Source organism: Melanerpes formicivorus, unplaced genomic scaffold (genome assembly GCF_026170545.1).
Source record: "Melanerpes formicivorus ecotype bairdi unplaced genomic scaffold, bMelFor1.0.p_v2 SCAF_2, whole genome shotgun sequence".
Taxonomy (NCBI): Eukaryota; Metazoa; Chordata; class Aves; order Piciformes; family Picidae; genus Melanerpes; species Melanerpes formicivorus.
This window is the reverse complement of record NW_027142354.1, coordinates 17,365,951-17,391,425: the sequence shown is the minus strand read 5'-3', so window position 1 is coordinate 17,391,425 and position 25,475 is coordinate 17,365,951. Positions and strand designations below refer to the sequence as shown.

Here is a 25,475-nt window from a genome sequence, read left to right as displayed (position 1 = left end):
AGGTAAAATTGGAATCAGAGAAAGGGCCAAGTCTTGTGAAGAACAGACCAGTAGGTCTGGACTGTCACAGAGGTGCACGTTGACTGCAAGTCTGTAAACAGTAGTTAAAACTACCTGAAGTACAGTTACTCCTTATGTTGACTCACACCTTTCATTTAAGCTTCCACACAGAAATTGCATTCAGTGGGTAGTGATTTCCAGATGAAAACCCAAATTGTTTTACCTGGCATTATGAAAGATATCACAGACTGAGGCACATTGAAGAACGTGCTCTCTCCTACTTCATGGACTGTTCAACACCTCACAGAGATGTTTGTGTTAAGAATTAAATGTCATTTCCTGCCAATCAATGCACTTTGGATTAGAATTTAAAATTACTTTTCAGTTACTGAGCCATACTTATTAGTGAGAGACAGAGCAATGTTTATACTATGCCATATTTAGAAGGGGACAGAGGCTCTTAACTTATCCAAGAGGGCAATTATGTCTGAAATGTGTATTCTGAGAAGCACGGTGTACACAGAGATCCCAACCTTATTTGCTTTGTGCTGCTAACTGCCTCTAGAGAAGGTGACACTGCTCACAAAAGTAAGGCAAGTTAATTTGCCTCTTAAACTTTGTGAGTAGAAGAATGTAAAATGTCCACAAAATGTCCTATACTTCTGTCACATTTCAGTGACAGTGTATGGGTTTCTGTAGAGAGTTTTTTTGGTTATTAAAGTGTCCATCCAGACTGTTCAGGGCTTTGCATGACAGGCTTTATAACTGTATGTGCTACTGTGCATGTAACTGTAAATGAAGATGTCTCTATTATAACTTACAGATTACATTTAAATTGCCAATGAGAATGTTCCACTTATGTTAGAGAATTGTATATCCTAAAAACATTCTCTGAACATTTACAGACCCTGAATTTCCTCATGTCTTCTGTTAGGGGATGATCAGAGATACTGCCTGTGTTTCTGTCTCCCAGAAACACAATCATTACTGGGACAGTGTTAGAATAATTCCTTCTGAAACCAACAGAGGTCCCCACATCAACAGTGACAAGCGAATTTGCCTTAAGTAGGCTTGACCTCATCCTGGATGTCACTGTTAGTTTGCCCTGTCGAGTTGTGGAATAGGTTTAATGGGTAACTGATCACAGAAGAGGCATTTAACTAATGCTCTCTTCCTTCTTTTGCTTGGAGGAGGTCTTCTGCCCGACAGTGCAGTGCTAAGGAATCTGCAGTGCTTGCTGGAAGGCACCCATGGTGTGAGTGGTGACTGCTGAAGGTGAGCTCCTCTGCTAGTACCCAGGCAGCTCAGGTTAGGATTTCAATGACTCTTATGCCCTAAGTGGAAGGGAAGGCAACGTTTGTGCTGTTAAAGAGAATATGACAGAGGCTGAAAAAGAGAATATGTTATGGAGTGGGATGGCAGAAAAGGAAAAGGAGAAGAGATGGGGGGATTGAAACAAAAGGAATATGGAGAAGCAGGATAACATGGGAGAATGGAGAAGACGAGCAGGCAGACAGTAAATTACTGGAACTGCTTGCTGCCAAGCAGTTCACAGAAGATGTCATTGTGGAAGAGAAACTTATCTCTGGGAGGCCTGAACTTGCTGCCTCCCCCTGGGCTATGTACTGCTGTTGTCAGCTTGTGTCAGCATGTTGTCACCATGTTCTCAGGAGAGTTTGATACAAATGTAATGAACAGTATGGAAAATAAACCTTTCCTTATGTTACCTACTAGCAGAAGCAGCTCATCAGTGAAAAGGTCATAATAACTCAAGCCCTTGCTGTCTGAAAGGAAGGAAGACTGACATTTTCAGAGGTGGTCACAGTTACCTGCAGTTTGCTGTCATGAAAGGACCTGGGTTTGAAGGAGATGAGGATTTAGCATCATCTGAAGCATTTTGTGCTGCTCTTGCCAGGATGCTGGAACAGCTGGACCATTACTTGTATCTGGAGTCTGTTCAGAGGCTTATCACACAGTTTTGCTGGACAGTTAGTTCCCTAGACCTTCCCTTACAGGACTAATTCCTCAGCAGAAACCAGACAGGCCAGTACTGTACAATATGTTTAGACTGTTAAATGGTTAACAACAGAGCTCCTTTTGTGATTCAGTCATGCCAGTAGCATAATGCCAGCTTCTGTCCTCAACTGACACTTTCGTGCTGCTTCAAAGGAACCGCTGGGGAAATATGCTTTCACAGATTGTTAGTTGCAGAGCTACATCCCTCAGAGCCTTGCATAATAAGACATTGGATGAGGAGAGGAAATAACCAAGTGCTGGTCACATACCAGCTCTATTTTTGCTGTCAGCACAGCTTCAAAGGCATTTGACACTGAATGTGAGGCAGAGCTACTCAGGGGTCAGCTCAATTAACAGGGCTAGGACAGGAGCCCTGCCTGGTTTTGCAGATAAAGCTCTGATACTTTTTCATGTACTGAGAAGAACCTGACTAAAATAAGTAACTGGGTTCTTAAGGTACAAAAATCCAGTAGCAAACAGCTAAAGCAGGATCCTTTTTCTGTGTGTACCTGGTGGCACAGCATGTGACATGATGACAGACTACCTACCTCATAGTTAGCACGGGCAGGGGGAAATCCATAGCACAGAGAAAGTAGTCTATAGATCCTAATTATTTTTTAATTTTGGAGTGAAATCATGCTGAAAAGCAAATGGTCACAGTCAATGTTGAAAAATGAGCTTACTTACCTTATTGGACACAGGAGATGCTCCAGCATTGATTAACTGTAATGGACTGCAGTGCCCTGGTTGCAAGGTAAGATATGATTGATAGCCTGTGGGAAGACACTTGGTCTTGGGGCAGCACCTTGGCAATTTGTAAAAGAGCATCAGCTATACATTCAGTGCTGTCCCAAACTGAACTTAACTCATTACACTGCAGTAAACAGAGATTCTGTTGTTGCTAGAATTTAATCTGGGAACATCACAGAGGGCAGCAGCCTGTTCTGTCACTGTATTGGCTGCACTGCAAGGTGAAGGTAAGGATGCTGGCAGAGTGCCTGGATCTCTGAGTTTACTCAGTCATGGTGTACATATTTTTTAGACCTATGCATTCATAAATTAAAAAAATGTAAGTAAAACAACCTCTGTGGATTCTGAGCCTCCTCTTCCTCATACCAATGGCTACAGACATAATATATTTGTGGTATGACAACATGAGATCCTCCAGCTCTTTCACGTAATACCAATTATTATTTGCCTTTGTCTTTTCCTCTTTTCCTCTGATGTCAAGAACCATGTTCCCATTTCAGAAGAAATGAGATAATTGTAATGTTTTGGTTTTGTTTTTTTCAGTCAGAAAGTAGGTCTATTCAAATGGCTGTCATGGACTCAGCTTTTGTATTGTTTTAATGAGACGAGGAAGGGAAGAGTTTCACAGTGGGATGCAGAGTGGATTTTGCCTATGTAATTAATCTGAGCTCTTCAAATTATTAGATCACAAAGATCCTGAGGAAAAAAATCAGGCAAGGCCATTTCCAAACTATTTATACTTAAATCAGATTTAACCCCACTGGAGAACCCATATGTAAAGTCCACTGGCTGTTGGAGTGGCAAACCTCAAAGAGTTTAATTGTGCCACATGCATTTTTCTAACAGTCAACTAATATGCAGTTTCATTTCAGAGTGCAACAGTCCGTGAGGAAGTGTTAGCTGAGTGAAGTGAATTGTTTGAACAGTGCTGGGGCATTGAGCTAAGTGTCATTGTGGGAAATGCTGCCCTTTCACAGACCAGCCAGGGAAACCTGCAGCTTTTTTCTTTGTGTTGGAAGATGGTCTATGTTAATCACTCCTTGGCAAGTTGTCAGGTGATGGACTGCAACCCAAGAGGAGCAGTTTGCTCATTAGCTGATGTGACAAGTTATGAGATAAATATTTATATATGGAGTGAAAGTAACAGTAGAGTTGGGCAAGAGATCTGCACCTTCTGATGTCTTAGGTCAGTGATGTGGGGGAAAAATGTTTTCTTTTCTGACCTTAGGGAAAAGGTTGAAAATAACTTTGCCAGGTTCTATGTGGAGGTCCTTTAAATTCTTGATGTTCTCAGGATTGTTCTTTAAAAAGGTGGCTTAACAGAGAAGGATATCTGTAAACCTGGGTCCCTTGTTATGTGACTTCCTAGTCTCAGGGTCTATGTGGAACATGCTGATGCAACCACCCAGCTATGCCAGCATGCCCAGATACCAATATATTTCACATTATCAGACACTCTGACACTGTCTTTGACAGTGTCTGATGCCTTTGTAGTTTGCCTGAGAGCTGAGTCAGCAAATGTGCTTGATCTGCACTTGGTATTTGCATGGACATGGTCATCTTCATTTTCCATCTTCCCTTGTTGAGCAGCAAACATTGGAGCAAGGGAGAGGGAAATGCTGGAACAGCTTCATCCTTGATGCAGCCAAACCAGAATCATGGTGACAGGTAATTCTTGGCCACTGATGCTGCTGATCAGAATGGAGGAAGGGTTTTTACATTGAGGCATTTTCAGGGGGTTGCAAAGGCTCCTCAGGGAAGCAAAGAAAGGAAAATTCCTGCTTATAGACTGGGCAAGGAGTCTGTGTGGCTAATTCATTGCCCAAGCAACACTGTAGAGAGCAAGGTAGCCCCTATGAAGGAGAGAAGTTGGAGGGGGAATTAGAACTAGGGATGAGCAGGCCCTGGAAGAGAAGAGGCTGTGTATGCCCTCGGTGGTAAGGACAAGGCTTCAGCCTTTCCTCAGAAGACTGGAAGATGAAACTCATTCAAAGCATGTAAAGAAGAAAGTAAAAAAACAAAACAACCACCACCAACAAAAAAGCCCAAATCCTTTGAACAGTGCTATTTATGATTACATAGGAATTCAAAGCTTCCTTCATGTTCATAGCTAGAAACTGTTTTCCTAGATGAAGTTTTTTAGAGGCTCAGATTTAATCAGCTAAGAGACTCTTCAAATAAACTAGACGTGTTTTGATTTGGTGCAAATAAGAAGAGAAGTAATAGGAATAGCTATTCCAGGAATAGCTGAGGCTTTGAAATGCTGATTTTAAGTGCTACATGCTGCCATTCAGCTGTCCTGTCATAACACTATGGAATGAAACAAACAATTTCCCTCTGTGTAAGCACACAGAAAAATTATATATTAACATCTGGAATTTAAAAATTACCTCTGAAAAGTAGGTGGGTTTAATTTTTTTTTATTTTTTATCCCCCCTGTATGTCTTCTTTGCATCATAAAAACAATAGCTATGTTCCCTACATCAGCTACACAGGATATGCAGTCATCATTTCTCTACTGCTGTTCTTGACTTCTCATATGGTTTGAAAAGTCTAATCATATGAGACTCAGGTATAAATTCACTATAAAAACTCATTCTCCCAAACCATGAACTGCTGGGTAGAGAGGTCTGAGATGATGTCTGCCCTGGCAGAGCACATCTGTGCTCTCTCTGTCTGAGGATGAAGGCTGGAGAGCTGCAGCTGCAGGGGTTTCAGCATGAGGAGCTGCCTGAGTACTTGCCTAGGGTTGTGGTTAAGTTGGTACCTCTTGTCTTTGGCATTGTCACAGCTATGTGTCTCTGATAATGCAGCTGTTTCAGGTCTGCCTGTACACATGCTTTGGCCCCACACCTCAGGCAGTATGGACATACAGAATCTGCCTTTTTAATTCCTGTCTCTGGATTTCCCTCTTTGGTCTGGTATGCAGAGAGTCAATTTGCTGTGATATTTTATCTGGAAGAGCCTGCTCTCAACTTGCTGGCTACTGGGAGGAGGTCATTGCTACTCCTCCTTCCTCATCCCTAAACATCACTATTCTGAAGAAGTTACAACAATCTTTCTTAGGCTGAGCTCTCCTACCTACCCCAGTGGCCATTCAGAAGTGGTCTTTTATCTTTTTTCTTATGTTTCCTCATGGGCTTGCATCAAAGGTAGCTCACAGAATAAACTGGATTTCAATATAGCCTGCTAGAAGTTGATGCCTAAAAGTGGTTATGGAAAAATAATATTCTGTCTTTATGTATTTATGTATCCCCCCATAGTTGGAGCAAATAACTTTCAAGGTCTGTGCTATCTGTGGAGTGCTGCTTTGTTTTTTTCATGGAAGTCCAGTGATGTATTCAGAATCTCTGTATTGAGGCTAAAAGTTTTAGCAATTTCCTGGAAACTCACCCATGCAGCATTACTTCAATGAGTAGAACTGTTGATGAATAGACTAGAATAGAATAGAATTGACCAGGTTGGAAGAGACCGTCAAGATTATCAAGTCCAACCTATCACCCAACATCATCTAATCAACTACCAGACGTCTGCCATGGGTAAACCTGGTAGTAACATTGGTACGGCAAATTGTTCCTTCTAATACAAATCTGGGGTAAATTAGTCTCTGGGTTAAAATTTAACTTATTTTCTGAAATCAGAAATATTTATAGGACCACTATTGTCCTGCTAAGCATGAGTAATGCTTTATCTGATACCACAGATCCTAATAAGTGGAATATTCTATTAAAAAATATATTAACAAATTGTGTTGTCTGCTGCCAGGTTATTCCTTCTGCCCTGTAATACGTAAACAGAAGGAGTTTGCAACTGAAGGGTGGTATACTGAGGAGAACTAGAAGGTCTTGCTCTATTGCATTTTGCATTGTTGTCTCATGCTTTCATTTTTATGGGGTGTAATTGTATTACTCACTGCACTGTTAGATTTCAAAAGGCTAGTTCATAACCAGTAATAACATTTGTGGCAATCTGAGATAAGTTAATGAAAAAGATAATCACATCTAATACTAGCAAGACCTCTGATATCTTCAGGGAGGTGGTTGCATGTGTGGAGTGCAGGAGAGGCAAGAGACAGCAGAAAATCGAGGGTCACCTTGCTCAGAAGCACTGTGTGCTGGTCTCTGATGCAGGCAGAAGAGTATGTATCACGAGATAAAGGCACTTATCAGGCTAATTATGTTTTTAGTAATTCCAGTACCTGATGATGTGTAGGTTTCAACTGATCCCAGACATTTTTTCTCTATAGGTCGATTAGGAAATTGAATTAAACAGTTCATATGTGCTTCTGTCTTGCCTATGGTAGACATATTGGTTCAAGAACTGATTATGGGTGGCACTGGAATTGCTTTTGTTTGTTTTGTTTTGTTTTTCCAGTAAACACTATTTCAGATCTGAAATTCACTTTCCTCTGGTGTCAATGTAATATTTTATTGCATTTTTAGACAATTCCCAATGGCAACTTTTCCTGCTTTTAACTATAAACATGGCAAGTTTTCTGTGTGGACACATTTACCACCACATAATGGTGTATCACTTGAGGGTCCTGACAGTGGCTTATTCACCTACTAGTAGCAGGAATAGGATATGTGTTCCCTGTAGGTGTGTAACTGATCATGTTCAGCAAGGGAGAACAGCAATGATAACTATATTCAGCATCCAAAACTGTGTTTTCTCTCACAGACTTGTGCTGTAATTACCTCCTTCATCCTGCTCTGCTCTTTTAACATTCCCTGTTAGCATCCTTCCATTTCTACTACTGCTCTCCTTTACACAGATCTGCTTTTGACTGAAGTAAGAATTCTCGTATGAAGTCCTAGCCATCTGGGGCTATAGCCTGTGTCTATACATGGCCAAGGTTAGATGATCAGGAAAAACAAGAAGGCTAATAAAGACTGTATGAAATGGTCTCCCCTTCCATATATCTTCCCAAGTCTCAGAGGCTTCTCAGATTAGGTATTTAAATTACCATAGTGTGCATTTGGTAGTTTATCCACTCTGAATAGACGTTAACAAATCCCTTTCTAAATATTTAGACATCATTGGTTTCCTGATTAGAATCCAGTAAGTTTTTAGAGTTCTTCCATAAAGTACTGACAGAAAAAAATATAGGTACAAAAAACTATGAGGGCTGATGGTTTTGGTTCTTCCTAGCCATTTACAGTCTCTTTCCCTTCTATTTCTGTGTATTTATGCAGCTCACATTCACCCTAGACAGATAATATGTTCACTGGTAATTTGTGCATCTGGAGGCTTTCCTATCATTTACGCCGTAGAATCATAGAATCAGTCAGGGTTGGAAGGGACCACAAGTATCATCTAGTTCCAACCCCCCTGCCATGGGCAGGGACACCTCACACTAGAACAGGCTGTCCAGAGCCTAATCCAGCCTGGTCTTAAACACCTCCACGGATGCGGCCTCAACCACCTTTCACCATCTACAGTAGGGTGGTGAAACAGTCAGTCCCAGAACCCTCAGCAGCAGAGTCACATAGCTAACACAGAACAACTGCAGCACAGAATTTAATGGGAAATATTAAAGAAAGAACTTTTGGTCAAAAACCTTTTAATACAGTACTTTATATATTTTAAGAGTATTTACATGGATTTCATGCAGTAGTACCTGAGTACTTTGGTCCTCAATCGCTGAAGGGAGGTTGTAGACAGGTGGGGGCTGGTCTCTTCTCCCAGACAACCAGCACTAGAACAAGAGGACACAGTCTCAAGCTGCACCAAGGGAGGTTTAGGCTGGATGTTAGGAAGAAGTTCTTCATAGAGAGAATGATTGCCCATTGAAATGGGCTGCCTGGGGAGGTGGTGGAGTTGCCATCACTGGAGGTGTTTAGGAGGAGAATTGATGGGGTGCTTGGTGCCACGGTTTAGTTGATTAGATGGTGTTGGATGATGGGTTGGACACGATGATCTTGAAGGTCTCTTCCAACCTGGTCTGGTCTATTCCATTCCATTCCATTCCATTCCATTCCATTCCATTCCATTCCATTCCATTCCATTCCATTCCATTCCATTCCATTCCATTCCTTTCCATGTCTGTCAGAAAAGTTTCATTAATTCCTAAGACTAGGATTTACTTGTAATGTTTCTCCTGACTTTTCTGAAACTAAAAAAAAAATAATAATTATATGCATATATATATTACATCCATCTGCTAGGCTTTAGGTTTACTGTAGGACAGAAGAAATGCATTTGGTAAAACTTGTCATGATAATTACATTTCTATAAAGCTTGGACTGAAAAAGATTTCAGCTATAAAAACCCGATTAAAATCTGTCATACAAAAATTGACTGCTTCCACCCACTCCTCCCCACAGTTCTTCAGTGCATCACTGTCTTTATATTTTGATTGCTTGTGGAATGGAGTTATTAAAACTAAATCAGTTTTTAATAAAACAAGGTATTGTGGGATTTTTTTTTTGTTGGGTTGAATAGCACACTAACAGTCTTGAATGTATAACACCGAATACAGATTTTGCTTAATACCAAAGGGACTGCTGTTTAGTGTGCTTTCTTTCTTGACCCTATAAGAGACAAATTAATGTCTGGCATGTTATTGACAAGGTCCTGCTGTCTGCCTATCTCAGAGGCTCAGGACTTAGTGAAACTGTTTGGCAAAATTACTGTTTGCCTCTTTTCCAGTGCCCCAGTAACAACTTGCACTGAAACAGGTTCAGAAAGTTAGAATAACAGACAGGTTTAATTTATTGAAGCAACGGATACAACTGGTTTGGGATTGCTAATGACAAAGGCACTAACTGCAAGTGATCAAACTCAAGTTAATAAATCCTGACTAACATCTGACAAAGTTGGAGATGCAAAGCTTTGCAACAGCATTAATGTACAATAGTAATGCTAATGAAAGTTAAGTTGTATACTGAATGCACAGTTTAGAATGTGTCCCACTCTTGGGTAGAGGAAAAGAAACATAGCCCATTGACTGTCCTTCTCTCCACTAAAATTCACACTTTTTTCCTCCTGGAAGAGATATTCCTCTCATGTTTTTTTATATCCTAACCTGGCTGTCTCTGCCTCCTAGGTGACATGTTGCATACTTTGGGTGGAGAGTTGAGTAACACAGTGTGTGCTCTGTTTGGCTCATTATCATGCTGAAGGGTGTCAATTTTAATATTAGAATTGCAGTTAATTAGGCAAAGATCTTTGCTCAAGCGCTGTAGCCTCAACAACTGTTTTATTGTTTTAGCCTTGCTTCATTAGCTGTAGCCAAAACAGGGCCATTTAAAATTCCCAAGCCTCTCTCCTTCGGCTGCTTGGGAGGCCAGCTTCACAGATCTTCATTCCCAGAGACAGCATAGATATGTCTTGTTTATAAGCATCTTGACTTTTCTCCTGAAGCACACGAAATTAATCTGCATTCCTGCTCCACTGTAAGCTGGGCAGTAATCCCACAATATCTCATCACCTCCAAGAAAGACAAAATTGGTCCAGAATAGTGAGAGATTACAAAGTTCCCAGCACTGCAAACAGAGGTAGTTATTTTGAGCAATAGCATTCAATCTTCTCTAATGCTTCTCTGGCTCTTCCAGCACAGGACATTCTTTCTACAATGCCAACTCTCAGCTGCAAAGAAGGACCTGCAGTGCCCCCATAGCAGGTGCCAATTGTGGTGCATGACATGCCAGGGCCCTGGGACACACCATCTCCTGGAATGGCTACAGCCACAAAATGCTCCCACTTATCCAGATTAATTTGCAATGGATGTGAAGACTTCAGAGCTGGCCCTCTGCATCACAAGATAAGGCTTCTCAGGGCTGGTGCTTAGCCAGCACTAAAAAAGGGCTAATGGGTTCTGGTTACTAAATGCACTCAGTACCCCTGTACTCCCTCTCCTGCCCACCTCGCAGCACTCATTGCCATCTAACATTTCATTACCTAGTATGTCCCAACAGTCCCAGATAAAGACACAGATTCAGAGAATCTGTGCTGACTCAGTTCCCAAGCAGCTGATTGAGGTGAAAATGGGTTAAGCATTTAGACATTGACCTTTCTTGGATTAGGCCAGAATCCTATTACTATGTAATCTTTCTTTGATAAGATAGCTGAATCCCAGTTGTAAAATTCACTACAGCAAGATACTCAGGCCTCAAATATTTTTTGCCTTGAATCCCCAAATTCTTCTTTTTTCTTCCCCCAGAACATCCAGGATGAATAGAGAGTTCTGTCAATCATCTCATTCATATTTCATGTGGAGGAAATGCTGCCGCTTTGCTTAACTTTTTTAATGACTCATTTACATGGCCAAGGGTAGTGCTGTGAGCTGATATTCAGTTGTTGATATTCTGAGGATATGTGTACTATGGCTGAGTCAAACATTGAAGCAATGCCATCAGTTTTTTAAAGTCACATTCCCACTTCACTTTTTCATAATCATTGCTACCAGCAAGGTTACTGAGATCATTATAACAATAAAAATGAGTGGGGAGACATATTTTGCCTTAGTGTGGTGTGTATGGCCTATGCTTAGAATCATAGAACCAACCAGGTTGGAAAAGACTAACCTATTATCTAATACCTAACTTGCTCAGTTGCTTTCCAGAAAAAGTATAAGCCTGGTTCCTCTTAACCCAGGGAGCAAATCACAGATAAGATTGTGGGGGCGGTGGCTGAAAAGTAAAAGCAGGATAGGATCAAGGACTAAACCTTGGGTCCACCCATTTCTGCTTACTCCTGTTTTGCTCTATTCACCTCTTCTTTTCCAGAGAAACTACTGAACTTGAAAGGAAGGATACACATTGACAATAGTCATGGCACTCTTTTCTTCCCTAACTCCAGTCTTCATAGCCATTATATGTGTTTTGATTGGAATAATACTGAAGAAGACTGATGGAGAGAAGGAAAAGCATGAGACTAAAAGCAAGCCTCTATCTCGCCCATGGGTGGATGAAGATTTAAAAGATGGCACTGACCACCAGTTAGAGGAAGACGGTAAGAATAAATCTATCTATCTGAACGCTTTTGTTGTTTGAATTCTGTCTGCTGATTTAAGTAAATGGGATATTCTGGACTTCTACACAGTGATAGCAATGCATTGTGCTATGCTGCTGCTAAGCTCTGAGCTTGTCAGCTCTGTGAGAAGAGGATTTCTTCATACCATATTGCTCTTGGTGTAAATCACTGTTTCCTCCAGATACCACAGATTAGAGTGCAAAAAGAAAATTCATTTTCAAAGACCCCTGTCTGTCCCTCTGCACAGCAGATCACAGATCTATGAGGGACTCTACAGACAATGTAGGGAAAGGAAGGAGATACTGCTGAATTTCCCCCAGCCCTTTCCCAGACCTCATTAAAGGGAGCAAAGGAAAGACCTGAGCAGAGTTTCTACAAGCTGATTTTGTAGACCTCTCACCCTACTTTACCATCCAGTGTTAGATTTTGGTCTCAGCACCCCCAGAAAAGTTGGAGATGGGTTTATTACAGTAATTAAAAAAGCCCCCCTTGTGTGACTTCTGCAAATGTCCATGAAAGCTTTATCTGGGTTAACACTGGGATTGTTTGGGAGCTATGTTGATCAAATAGTTAAGAACAAAATGTGGTGATGATGCTAATCTGTTCATTCAGGTGCATATTTGAACTTGTACAGAATGCCTCTTTTGTTTCAGTATTGATTTCTGATTCACATATTGGACAAGAGAGTCTGTGACTTTCCTTCTTTTAGCTTCCTGGCTGTCCTCTGTAATATTCCTTTATTTCTTCATCAATTAAAATCCTTCAGAGTTCTATTGCTATGATGTTTTTACACTTGCAGTTAATGCAGCCTTTTTTCTTATTCAAGTTGTTTTCAAAGGATTTTTGTGGGGAATTTTTTGTCCCACAGTGAAACATTCCCTTGAGTCTGCTTCTAGGAATCTTGAAACTTGAATTGTTTTTCTGCATGTATACATATTTGTAAGAACCATTATTTTCTTCTATTTTCTCAGTGTTCAGTGTATTTTGAATTAGAGTTGTCTAGCAGTTTCCAGAAATAGTTAATACTTGGAACATTTTAAACCATGTGAACAATTTCCCAAATATACACAACAAGAATTAGTTCTTATGTTGTATTCTTCACTCTTCAAAGGAAAATAGGTTCTACATAAAATTATCCCATATTTCCTTTGTCACTAATGGCTTAGTAGCTCAGTTCAATTGCTGCAGATTAACACTCCTGTAGGTAGTTTGAGCTACAATCTATGAATTATCAGCAACATCTTTGACTAGAACTCTTTCTGTCAGTTTAAAAATTTGAATCTAAATAAGCAACTATATTACCTCTTAGCCAGGAGTGTCACTGCCACAGGTCTGTATATAAAATACTATTCTTTTATACTTCAGCTGCTTTTCCTTTCACTCAGGTGCTACATTCAAAACTGTGCCATTTTAAAATGGCTAACAAAATATTGGCAGGTGGACAGACACATTTAAGGAGCTGATCAAAGGAAATTTATTTCTTTTAAAAATAAAACTACTCTCAATGTGCCACGTCAGCCAAAATGAAATTAGATTATCTTGCTATGTTGCTTTTAACCATGTTCAAATAATCATCTTTCCCTCAATGGTTTGTGATTTGAACAACCCTCTTTGCAAAACAGGCATGATTTTTATCTCCAGAAAAAAAATACAATAATTGCATCATGCTTAGGGAATTTTTTCTTTAGCAGGTGAGAGCTCATCCTAAGTGAGAAGAGAATATGGCCATTTTGGTAAGGATCTACTCTTCCAATAATGCTGTAACTAAGGATCAAAACATATTCAGCTTGTTGCCAGCGTTAAAATTTTCATTGGCAGCATTAAACATGGAAATGAAAACATGAATGTAAACAAAGATTTTTTTTCATGGTAAAGAAAGTACCTGCTGCATAAATTCTGCCACTTCACTGATGTATCTTACTTTATCAGAAAAGCCCATTTCTACTTAAATGTCTCAAGCTGGTTTGTGAGTTAGGTGAGATGAAACATTTTTAAGGCCTTGTCTAAAGCTAGAATGACATAGGTAAAGAAGCTGAATTTTGAAGAGCCTCCTGACAGGAAGGGGCACCTGAACATCAAGTCTTCCAGTATGTGGTCATAACCAAATTGATGGTGCTTTGCCAATAGGGTGAAGTGCTCTGTAAAGAAAAGCACTGAACTTACTTGAGTGACATCAGCGCATGAAGTGTTCCTCAAGTGGCACTAGCAGGGATGTTTTACCTGAGAGGGGCGTACCTTTGAGCAGCAAACCATTCAGTGTAATTAACTGAACTGCTTGGGTAGACTCAGTAGAGTCACTTACTGGCAGTGAAAGGTAGAAGGATAAAGTCAAAGTGCTCCCAAGCTTGTCTGTGTTATGTTTCCAGTAGCTGAAGAGAAGGATGTTTCTCAGGGCATGAAGAACAGGCAGTTAAACATTTGTGCTGCCCATTTTTTGATGTCTTACCTGGCAATACTTCAGATTTGTTTGCATATCCATCTGTCCTGCAATGTTTTCCATTGTTTGCTGTGGATTGGCAAGAATGGTCTGTATATGTATCTGGTCCTGTCTTGCACTAGGCTATGTGTGATTAGCAATCAGATAGTCTTGTCTTGAATGATGAGTCACAAGGGCTCTCTTCTAGTGGTGGACATCTGATCCAAAAGCGGTGGTACTTCATCTTCCACTGCTTCAGGTTTCCGCAATTAGATTTGGACTGTTGCAAATACAAGTTCTGTCTTTAGCCCAAGGAGCTTATTGCTCATTGCATTATGAAGAAAGACTGGGAGAACTGGGACTGCCTAGTCTTGAGAAGGGAGGGCTGAGAAGAGATCTTATCAATCTCTATAAATATCTGGGGGATGGGAGTCAAGATAAAGGTGATAGTCTCCTTTTGGTGGTGTCCAGTGATAGAACAAGGAACAATGGGCACAGGCTAGAACACAGGAGGTTCCATCTCAACACGAGGAGAGACTTCTGTATGGTGAGGGTGACAGACCACTGGAACAGGCTGCCCGAAGAGATTGTGGAGTCTCCTTCTCTGGAGACTTTCAAAACCCACCTGAATGTGGTCCTGTGCAGCTGGCCCTAGGTGATCCTGCTTTGGCAGGGGGCTTGGACTCAGTCTCTGGAGGTCCCTTCCAACCCCTAACATTCTATGATTCTGTGAGAATGGCCACTTTCTTGGTCATACATTCAAATCAATATGATTGATGGGTAAGGGAAATGCAGACCCAGTTTGTGGGTGTGTGGAGGATGAGGTTGAATTTTATTTGTGCCCTTGTTGCTTTGGGGAACAGTTGCAGAGACTAATAGCAAAGACATTTTATTACTATGTGTTTAATTTTGGGGACTTTGGTCATGTATTCTGCTTAAATACTACAAAGAACTGTACAAAATGTTCCACCTTTTCTGGAAATGCACTGTTCCTTGCTTATGATAATTCTTATAATAGACCTCTCCCACATAGATATATTTCTCTTCTCCTAAGACTGAGGACCTCTTCAGTCTTTCAATAACACCACTGACATGAATGAGGCAGCAACAGTTTAATTTTCCAATTCAATGACCGTTCATGCTTTGTGTAATTCAGGAACACAAGACTTACCTGAACATGATGTATCATAGTGTTTACCTTCTAACTGCTGCAAACACCTCCAAACAGGTGAATGAACATGAAAATTGTCCCTTTTTGATCCTCTTTCTTTTAATCTTACTGGAAAGCTCTTCCAGAACTTTGTATTACAGGTTAAGAAATCCTCTGCCTGTCAGCTTTAAATTAAAGTTCTTTAATACTAATCTATACCTATTTTTCCGTGTTCTATCACAGTCCTGGTATCTATCCTCCTCTGATTTAGACACAGCAATCAGATTATTCTCAGCTTTCATTTTACTAAGTAAACCAGCAATTCTTTTCTTTATAAAACAGCCACTCCATTCCTTTGAGGGTCTTAAGAAATGTTCTGTAACTATATTCCAAGGTAATTTTAATAATATTTTGATGCTGGCTTCTTTCTTCCAGGCTCTATGTCTCCTAATACATCTTTTGCTTAAGATTACTGACCATAAACATGAAGTGTTATCACTTACAGAAGCAGCCATTGTCTGCAAAAAGATGCCCTTAACTTCATAACATTTGTTACTTAGAAGAGTCTTGGCTGAAAAGAAAAATCATTGAACAGAATTGCTCCTGTTCCAGCTCAAACCAGGACACCTTCCGTATGAACTGCTGGGAAGAACACAAACTTTGTCCTAAAATGTATCAAGAGAAGAATTTCTGTTAGAGTTAGAGAAATATTACTTTTAAAATGAGATTTCACTTGGGTTGTCTGAGCCAAAACTATTTATCCATCAGGTGATGGGATGCACAGAGGTGTAAACAAGGCATTTGTAGTATTGTATAATGTGACCAAAGAAAGAGTAATATGTCTAAACACATCAATTAAAGATATAGAGAGCATACACTAAGCAGATGGTGCTGCTAATGATTTTAGCTTAGCATATGGATAATGTTAACTGCTATGATTGAATGGTTGACGCATGGTGGAAAAGAGTAAATAATAGATTAATTCGTTTGAAAAAAATATTGTAAGTTGTCAGGAGAGTTTGGTTTTGTGTGTTAGTTCACTCACTTCTGGGTTCTTCTGCCTTATCCAGTGTTCCTATTTTGAGTGTATTAAAGTTTTTAAGTTTTGCTTACAAAATCTAAGGTTAGGTATGGTGATCCTACACTTTCTTTCTCACTAGTAACTTCACCTTTGTCCCATGTTCAAAATAATTGAAAATACTTCCCCCCCCCCCCCGCCATGTTGTTAAGTTGAACTATCTTGATCGCACAGCAACAGTTTCACTTCTTTTCTTCTTTTCTACTTACATGGGGAAAAAAATCCCACCACCAAACAAGTAAGCAAACCTCTCAAAATTTAACTCAGTTTGATCTTGGGGTTTTATACTTCCTGTCTTTACAAGGTCTAGGTTTCTGCGCTAGCTAATCCCTTTCTTCCATTCCTAGCTGCCTATAGATCATTTAATGGGGATGTTTATTCAACCAGTTACATCTAATATTATTTTTATACCTCTGACTTAAAGAAACTTTGTGTCCTGATCCCTGAATTCTTCAGTCTGAGTTCTCCAACATAATTTTTCTTAATCCCTTATTTTTGCCAAGTTTGACCTCTTAAACATTGTAAGCCACAGTTACATACATGCTTTTCCTTACTTTTCACTTGAATTGAATGAACAATTCATATTCAATTGAATTGAAAAAATTGATAATCTCTAATCTCAGTTTAGTGGTACCTTTTTTCCTTTCTTTTCTTTGTTTTTTATTTCTCTCTCTCTCTCTTTTTTTTTTTTTTTTTTTTTTTTCTAAATCCTCTCTTCTTACTGAAACTAAAACTAGAAGATTCACTGTACCAAGAGCAGTTATTTGATAAAGGTATTGGACACTTCAGCCGTGAAGCCTGGTTTCTAGTATTAAAGTATTTCCTCTTCAGTCTATACCTGGAAACCTATGCATAACAATGAAGTTATCTGAAATTACCTTCCTAACCTAAGCAGAATCAAGGAAGATTACAAAGCCTTGGGCATGCAAGCAAAATATAGTGGTGCCCAAGTTATCTTTGCCTCAAGGGGGCGGACAGAAATTGACTTATAATGCAAATAAACTTCTGGCTACATGACCAGTGCTGTCACAATGGGTTTAGCTTTTATGACAACAAGGCATTCTTTGATGACTATAAGCTATTAGGGAGGCGTGGAATACATCTGTCTAGAAAAGACAAGGGGATCTTTAGTAGTAGGTTTGTCACCTTGGTGAGGTGGGCTTTAAACTGAAGGATTTGCAGGGTCACGGTCCAAACAGCAATACTCATGTCATCACATCCAACTAGGGGATAAACAAGACCAACCAGAGCAGTGGCAAATGTTCCTTAGCTGCTCTCTAAGATGATAACCAGAAGGCCAACCACTTCAAGAGTGTATTTTGTAAAAATGATTGTTAATAGGTTTGCAGTAACATGTGCAGAAAAAAATGATGACACAAGTTGGCCTTGCATTTTATTTGGAGCCAGAGTTAGACTGTCCAGTCTCCATCAGCAGCTGAATTAAAAGTATGGTACATCGGGTGTATGCCATTTGCTACTTTCTGAGCTTTGATTAAAAACCTCATCATAAGAATGTAAATAGTGAGAACCCATAAAAACCCTTGGGTTCTGGACTTTTATTTGACTTGTTTTCTAGGCTAGAAATAGTATGTTTCTATTTCCCAGGGCACTCAACATTGTAAACTTGTGAAATGAACAAGGATGATCACTACAGCACACTGACATAAGCACAAATGCCACAGATTGACCTGAAATTTTCACCAAGACAATGCCTACTTTCAGTTGAGTTTTCTGGTCAAATTCTGCCACCTGATAAACACTGAAGAGCTTCAGCTTATTTCAGGAAGTTTTTTTGTTATCATGAGAAAAATATTTAAATATTTAGAACCTCCTCTTACATGAGTGCCTGTGGATTAAATGAAGATGTGCATTGTTCAATGTAATGGCTAAATATCAGCTCAGCACCAAATATCTTTCTTGTAGTTTCAGTAGTTCTATGCAAAAGTTGGATTTGGAGAGGGATAATTAAGTTTGGTGGGCCAATCAAGACAGTTTCAGGAGGTTACCCAGCTGCCAGGCCTGTAAGTCACAGAATCACAGAATTGTCAGGGTTGGAAGGGACCTCAGAGATTATGCAGTTCCAACCCCCCTGCCATGGGTAGGGACACACTAGATGAGGTTGCCCAGAGCCACATCCAGCCTGGCCTTAAAATCCTCCAGGGATGGGACTTCTACTACCTCCCTGGGCAACCTGTTCCAGTGTCTCACCACCCTCATGCTGAAGAACTGCTTCCTAATATCCAATATGAATTTGCCCACTTCTAGTTTTGCTCCATTCCCCCTAGTCCTATCACTACCTGACACCCTAAAAAGTCCCTCACCAGCTTTCTTATACTGGAAGGCCACAATAAGGTCTCCTCGGACCCTTCTCTTTTCCACACTGAATAGCCCCAACTCCCTCAGTCTGCCCTCACAAGGAGAGGTGCTCCAGCCCTCTCATCATCCTCGTGGTCCTTCTCTGGAAGATATTACGTGCTCAAAGCTTCTGTGATTTTCTGTCCTGTCTATATCAATAGGCACTTTTTGTATGTTTTTGGGTCATCACTTTCCCTCTGTCAGCCATCGTCTCAGCTTCTCTTTTACAAAGTGGTCCTTGAGAGTGACATCCTATGCTACGATGAGTAGTGTGGAAGAGATTGGAAGGATGCAGAAACAGCAAAAAAAGGGTTGTGGAAGAGATCACTAGTATCCTAGCAAAGGGGAAATCCTTATCAGCTTGTTACTATTGAGTAGTAAATAATGCACTTTACTAAGTGTAAACCACAAAAGGAACATTAGGAAGAGGCATCTTCTTCCTTTTTCAGTTTGAGTATGCAAGATGGCCACAAAAATAATTTTTACAATGGCTCATTGCTTTTCATTACCCTGGATCCAGGTCCTTGCAGAATGCAGCTGAGGTTGCTAAACACAGGCATGAAATGCTAAACAAAACAAATTTTATGGGTGACTTCTGGTATGCAAAATGAAATCTGTGTTGTCTGGGGACCAGAATAATTCTGTTTAGATTCAGCATATGAAACTGGATATTTTGCAGCCTTTTGCACATGCTGAGCCACACTTGTGAATATTTCACTGCTGTTTATAAAATTTACAAAAAAATCAGCCTGGTCTCTAAGGCAACTACATACTACTAAAACACAGTAATAGTTGCCATTTGAATTTTTGACAGAGCTTACTATGATTCTGGAATAATAGCCTATTGGTGATGAAAAAGGAATTAAAAAATTTTTTCCTAACTCAGCCCTCTGCAGCAGATTGCTCAATACTATTGACTACTCAAAATGCAAAATGTCAGTGGCTTTAATATCCATACCATACTTGCACAAAGTGCTATTCCTGCTGATTCTAGGAATGCAGAAGAGGTATTTTGTGGTATAAAAAAATGCCAAAGAGAAATGAGGAACCATTTTGAGTTCCTAAATTAAAGACAAGAAAGGCAATATCCTGCATTTGATATGTTGTTATCCTAAGCATAGATGCCTGTCATCCATTTCCTCTTATGCTGAAAGTATCATGAAATCAGGAACTTAACCACAAAGTCACGTGTGTGCAGAGCCCAATCTTGTAGTGCTTCTGCTGTGAAACATGAATATGGAAGGAGCTAACATTCAGCTCTTCAGAGGCAATTTTACACATAGTGGTAGTTAAGCCCTCTCCTTAACCTCAATAATTTATCTTTTTAAAAATTAGTAGTAGTAGTGCACTCAGGCAGGAACACACATGTTCATGTTTACTGACTGAGAAAAGTGGGCTAAAACCTTGTCCACCTTGCCACTGCTGTTTCAACTTGTAACCCATTTTTTTTGTTAAGGCAGGCTTGCAGACTGAAGCAGAGAAGGACATGACTTTTTTGTGGATCACACTTGCTACAGCCAGCCAGGACCCTCCAGCCTCTTGGTATTTAAACAAGTTGTTTATTCACTAGCTGGAGCTAGTGATCAATGAGTTGTGTCAGCTGCAGCCTCAGACTTTGCCTTTCCAGTGGTGTGGAACTGCAATGTATACCAAAGCAGGAGGGACAAAGTGCACTACAGTAGTGAATGCCAAAGATATAAACAGCTTTCTCCAGAAAAAAAAAAATAATACTCTAACCACTTTTTATTTTCTTACAGAGGTTGATGAAGATTGGCAAGGACTTGATGAAAATGTTGCCCATGTCCCCTTCTCTGCAGAACGTTACTCTGAGGCTGAAATGATTAAAAGGTCACAGAAGTTTTATGAACTTCTTAACAAGAGGCGGTCTGTCAGGTTTCTTAGTGATGAGCTGGTCCCCAGAGAGGTTATTGATAATGTCATCAGAACAGCAGGTATGATACTGAATGGTTCAAGGTCTGAAAAAAGGAGAAAGGATCAGCGTTACTGTTCAACTGCGTAGAAATGATGTGGAAAAGCTAACAGAATTTGCGTTTGGTGTTGGTTTTCCTAGGTTCACCTGTAGCCATAGTGAATGAGTACTCATCGACTGATTGCAAATTACTCAGCTTTGAGCATCTTTATGTTGGGAACTAGACTGGAGTTTTCTCAGTTCCTTTGTATTTGCAGTGCACCCAAAAGGGAATAAGAGCATTTCATCAGCACATACCAAAACATTTCATTTTCAAGCCTTAAAAGATGTTATTTCAAATGAAATTTATTTACAGTTTAGTGCAACATCTTTTAAACAGAAATACGTTTCCTCTCAAAAATACTAAATGTGTATTTCATGTGCTTTAAAATTTCATGCATTATGAAGATATTTACCCCAAACAAAATGATGAAATTGTCTCAGCCATGCAGAATGTTTTGACTGACTTAAGTGGCTGGAGTTTATTATTGGGAAAAAAATTCAGTCTAGAACAAAAAAAATCTTTTCTGGTCCCTTCAACATCCATACCAGGGATGTCTACTGCATGTGACTGGAGTGTTATGCTGAGGACCTTGATAGAGGTTATTTGTCAGAATTTTTTGAGAATATGTGACTTTCCTGTCCTGGCCTAATCTCTTCTCTGCTTTAATAACATTAACTTCAGCCAGGAAGAGTTTTAACCCTCATTATTTCTCTTATTCTATGAAACAGCTGCTGATAGTATAGAAAAAATTCCCAAGCTGCATTAAAGTCCAGGAGCCTTTTGCAGGTGAATAAAACAAAGATTCTTAGCATTTGAGGTGCATTATTTTCCCTTTTAAAAAAATGTAAGCAGCTTTTTTACAGCAGTGTACCAAGTCTTCATCTTCCTCTAATTAGCTGTGAGTCATTAAAACACTAAGCATGTTTTGGCAAATGCAGCAAAGAGAACAAGCCTGGAGTGCAAATGAAGTACTTAGCTACCCTGAAAGCTTTGGGCTGTGTGGAGAAATAGCAAACAAAGCAAAGCATGAATGTCATCAATTCTTACCCAGACCCAAGGAGAGTCAAGGTTCATGCTAGAAACACATTTTCATACAAAATATAGGTCAAGTTTCTTATTCAGTGTTTCCCAAACTAAAATCAGTGCTTATGTATGCAAACATTGTGTGTGTGTAAGAACTTAGAATACCTTTAAAATGTGTGAGATCTTAACAGTCTCCTTAGCCTATTTATCTGTGAATCTGCACAGATAACTGTTCTTCAGCTTCTGGCTTTCAACCTCTAGGCAGTTAAAATATTCTCCAGTGGCATTGGTGTGTAATGACCAGGACTGAATGAGCAAGTGCAGATTTAATATGCACACACCTACACACACCAGCTGGTTTAGGGACAACAAACTCAGATATGGCAGATGTCTGCATCATGCAGTTCCTCCTCTTAGCAACAGGTTCCTATGGCTGATCACTTAGCCTTGATTCCCTGCAATCCATTAGCTTTGCCATTTCCTGTAAGATGGCTGTATGAAAGGACTAACTTCTGTCATTGAATAGGACTTCACGTCCTTTGAGAAAGAAAACCACAGGATTGTCCAGCAGAATTTATCTCAGTTCTTCTATTCCCATCTTATCCATTCTCATTGCTCTGTTGGTCAGCCTGAAAGCCTGCAAAGAAGAGCTGATACTGCTCACTGTCCTTCCTAGGTTTTAATCTTTCCCTGTTTTTATATTAAGGTACTTCACCCAGTGGAGCTCACACTGAGCCCTGGACCTTTGTGGTAGTGCAAGATTCATATCTAAAGCACAAGATTCGTGAGATTGTAGAAGAAGAAGAAGAAATCAACTACAAAAAACGGATGGGAGACAGATGGGTTAATGACCTGAAAAGACTGAGGTATGAATATGTCAGTTAGCTAAGGGGTTGGAAGGGAGCTGTGTTTTAATGGAAGAAAGGCTATACTGGGAAGTTGTAGTCATGCTGTTTTGTTGTTTTCTTTTGGGAACCAAATGAATTATGATAGGGCTGAAATATGCAGAAATCGAATGACTTTTTTGCTGCGAGAATATACTTGGGTTTACACTTTAGACCAAGAAATTTTGAACTCTTCTGCCAGCAGTTTTCCCTGCAATCACAAAAATAAAGTTGTCACTGGGGTAACAGATGGAGCTTGCTCAAAGGCAAGTGCTCATGAGGCCAACCCATAGATAAGAGGCCAAGAACTGCCTCCTATTTTTATGCAATTCCTCTCTTCAAAGTGAAGTGCATCAACTCCTCAGCTGAATCTATTAAAATTGAGAACTCTGTTCAAGTTCAGATTTTGGGGATTTGTTTTGGTGGCGGTGATAGTTTGGCTGGGTTTTTTTTTGGGGGGTAGGGTGGTGGTGTTTGTTTTGGGTTTTTTGGTGTGTGTTTTTGTTTGTTTGTGATTTTTTAAAAGAAATGTTTCTATTTAAGCTGATAATACTTAATCCTTTGTAGTAAGTGTTCCAAGCTTTAGACTACTGCTGTAATTGTCCCGTACCTTCAGTGCCCCTGTGCAGACAGTGAATGTGATTTATTGGAAAGCAAAAAGTTTGCAAAATAAACATCTTGAGCATTATTCTTTTGCAGAACAAATTGGATCAAAGAGTACTTGGACACTGCTCCGTATCTGATCCTCATTTTCAAGCAGGTATATGGGCGGCATCCGAATGGCAAAAAGAAGACCCACTACTACAATGAAATCAGTGTTTCTATTGCCTGTGGTATTCTGCTTGCTGCACTGCAGGTATGTTGACTGAACTAACATACTGAGTGCCAATATATCCGTTTGGATGATATACCAAGACTATTCTCCCCCAAACTTCTAAAGTTCAGCATGTTTGAAACCAGCCACTTGGATTTTCTCAGTGGTTTCTCAGTGCTCAGTTCTGATGTACTCACACAGGTGTTTAAACAGTGAAACTATTCCAATAGTTAGCATAGTCTGTCATCAGGATAACAGCAAGGTGCCACCTCTTATGTAAGGCCAATTTCCTGACAAGACCTGACATTCCTCCTCCATTCTTGTTTGAGTGACACTTCCCTTCTTGCATTGCTGTTCCTTAGCAGATGTGAAAAGAGAGCAGTGTAGAAGCACTTGCTGGGGTGTTTCTGCTCTGCAACTGCAGTGTGCTTTGTATTTTCCCACCATGGAGCATAGAGCAAAGAGAATGGGGCAGAATCAGCACTAGCACTTTAGTGACAAGGCTCACTTTTACCTGAGCCAGCCCACCATCAAGTAGCATTTCTGAGGCTCCTTACCAACAGTTAGTCTCCTTAGTACTGTTTCTTTCCCAGGTCTTAGTAATAAATTGACAACACTGAAGGGCTAATAACATTCAGCACCACCACTATTAGCACTTTTCCTCTTCATAGAGACTTCTTTAACATGAGAGGCCTGTTGCCTGAACACCTCTCACTGGCTGAATTTTTATATCTCACACCCCACCAAATTCTTGCATCACATAGAGAGAGAGACTGAAATTCACATGTGCAATTCTCAGGAAGCACCTGAGCTCTGTGGTTATATCTTGGATATTGTCAGCTCTTGAGCATTTGCCAGATTATTTAGCAATTTTTTGTGAGATTTCATATGAGAGGAGCAGTGATACATAGACTTATTTTGGGGATTTGATGTAAACCAGAATATTGGCCACTGTGAGAGATGACAACAGACCCCTGTGACAATTTCTGAGGCAGAGCCTCCATCCCTGTCCCTGTAAGGTACAACTTTTGAGCAGGAATAAATGCTTACAAAGCTGTAAGGCAGCTTTCTGCCAGCTATATGGAGGCAACTAAAACATTTCTCTATATGAGCTAGATGAACCCAATGGGATAATATTCCAGTGATTTCCTCACAACCGCCTCTCAACTTCATGGGTCCCCCATCACGCTGGGCATTGCAGGCAGGTTTCTGCTGTACGCCAATACATAGGTATGCCAGGCAGAATGTGCCATTGCTGGGTTGAAGTCTGTAAGCAAAGCAAACATCTTCTGTGGTCCTGCTGAGGCTATTAGTAAATCAGGTGTTTTAAAGCCTGCAGCAGCCTAACAAAGCAGCATTTCCAGGCTAATAAGTAGGAGAATGCATACAGGTTTGGTGGGAACAATGGATACAAACACAGAGCACAGACCTCTGTATCACTCTGTTGCTGTCTGTCTTGCTGTAGAATGCAGGTCTGTACACAGTGACCTCCACACCCCTCAACTGTGGCCCCCAACTCCGCACACTGCTAAAGCGCCCAGCAAATGAGAAGCTACTCTTGCTACTCCCTGTTGGATATCCCAAGAAAGATGCTACTGTGCCTGCTCTGACCAGAAAGCCACTGGAAGACATCATGGTGGTCATGTGAGACCAGTGCCACAAAGAAGAAACACTGCTAGCTAGTAAGCAGCAGCCTGATGATGTCATCACTGCTTTTCCTGTGTATCCTCCTCCTACATCACGGCTGCTCTGTTTACATCTAAATTTCTTTTAGTGCTAGTAATCTACTAATTGCAGTAAATAGCCAAGCACTGTGCCTTTGACAGGTGCTATTACCAGTAAACCCAGGCAGTTGTTCCAGGGGACATGTAGAATGGCATTTAAATGACCTTCATCACTTGATCATTTTTTTATGCATTGTAGGGACAAATCTTTAACTGGAATGTATATTCTCCTTACTCTTTTGCAGTTACCATCACACAGCTATTTTCCCCTCACAATTTTAATGGAGGTTGTATTAAAAGATATAAAAAGGTCAAA

The 25,475-nt window shown here is 40.2% G+C and overlaps 1 protein-coding gene across 3 annotated transcripts; it reads left to right on the top strand.

Moving 5' to 3' along the window:
• Positions 1 to 1,210: 1,210 nt before the first annotated feature.
• On the top strand, positions 1,211 to 25,475 carry IYD (iodotyrosine deiodinase). Of its 3 annotated transcripts, none has more exons than XM_068151969.1 (6): positions 1,211 to 1,275; positions 11,496 to 11,721; positions 20,499 to 20,693; positions 22,444 to 22,603; positions 23,321 to 23,477; positions 24,901 to 25,475. In XM_068151969.1, exons 2-6 carry the CDS (start codon positions 11,541 to 11,543, stop codon positions 25,081 to 25,083), a joined length of 876 nt encoding a protein of 291 aa, XP_068008070.1. In that variant the 5' UTR covers positions 1,211 to 1,275; positions 11,496 to 11,540; the 3' UTR covers positions 25,084 to 25,475. The 3 variants fall into 3 exon arrangements, with proteins under 3 accessions (XP_068008070.1, XP_068008079.1, XP_068008063.1); XM_068151978.1 differs by lacking the exon at positions 1,211 to 1,275 and adding an exon at positions 2,752 to 2,770; XM_068151962.1 differs by lacking the exon at positions 1,211 to 1,275 and having other exon boundaries at positions 11,437 to 11,721.

Bases quoted from the DNA above. Each gene is read 5' to 3' on its own strand.
- IYD (XM_068151969.1), top strand. From the start codon at position 11,541: ATGGCACTCTTTTCTTCCCTAACTCCAGTCTTCATAGCCATTATATGT. The intron at 20,694-22,443 runs GTATGATACTGA...TTTTATATTAAG, and splicing joins TAATGTCATCAGAACAGCAG to GTACTTCACCCAGTGGAGCT. The intron at 22,604-23,320 runs GTATGAATATGT...ATTCTTTTGCAG, and splicing joins AATGACCTGAAAAGACTGAG to AACAAATTGGATCAAAGAGT.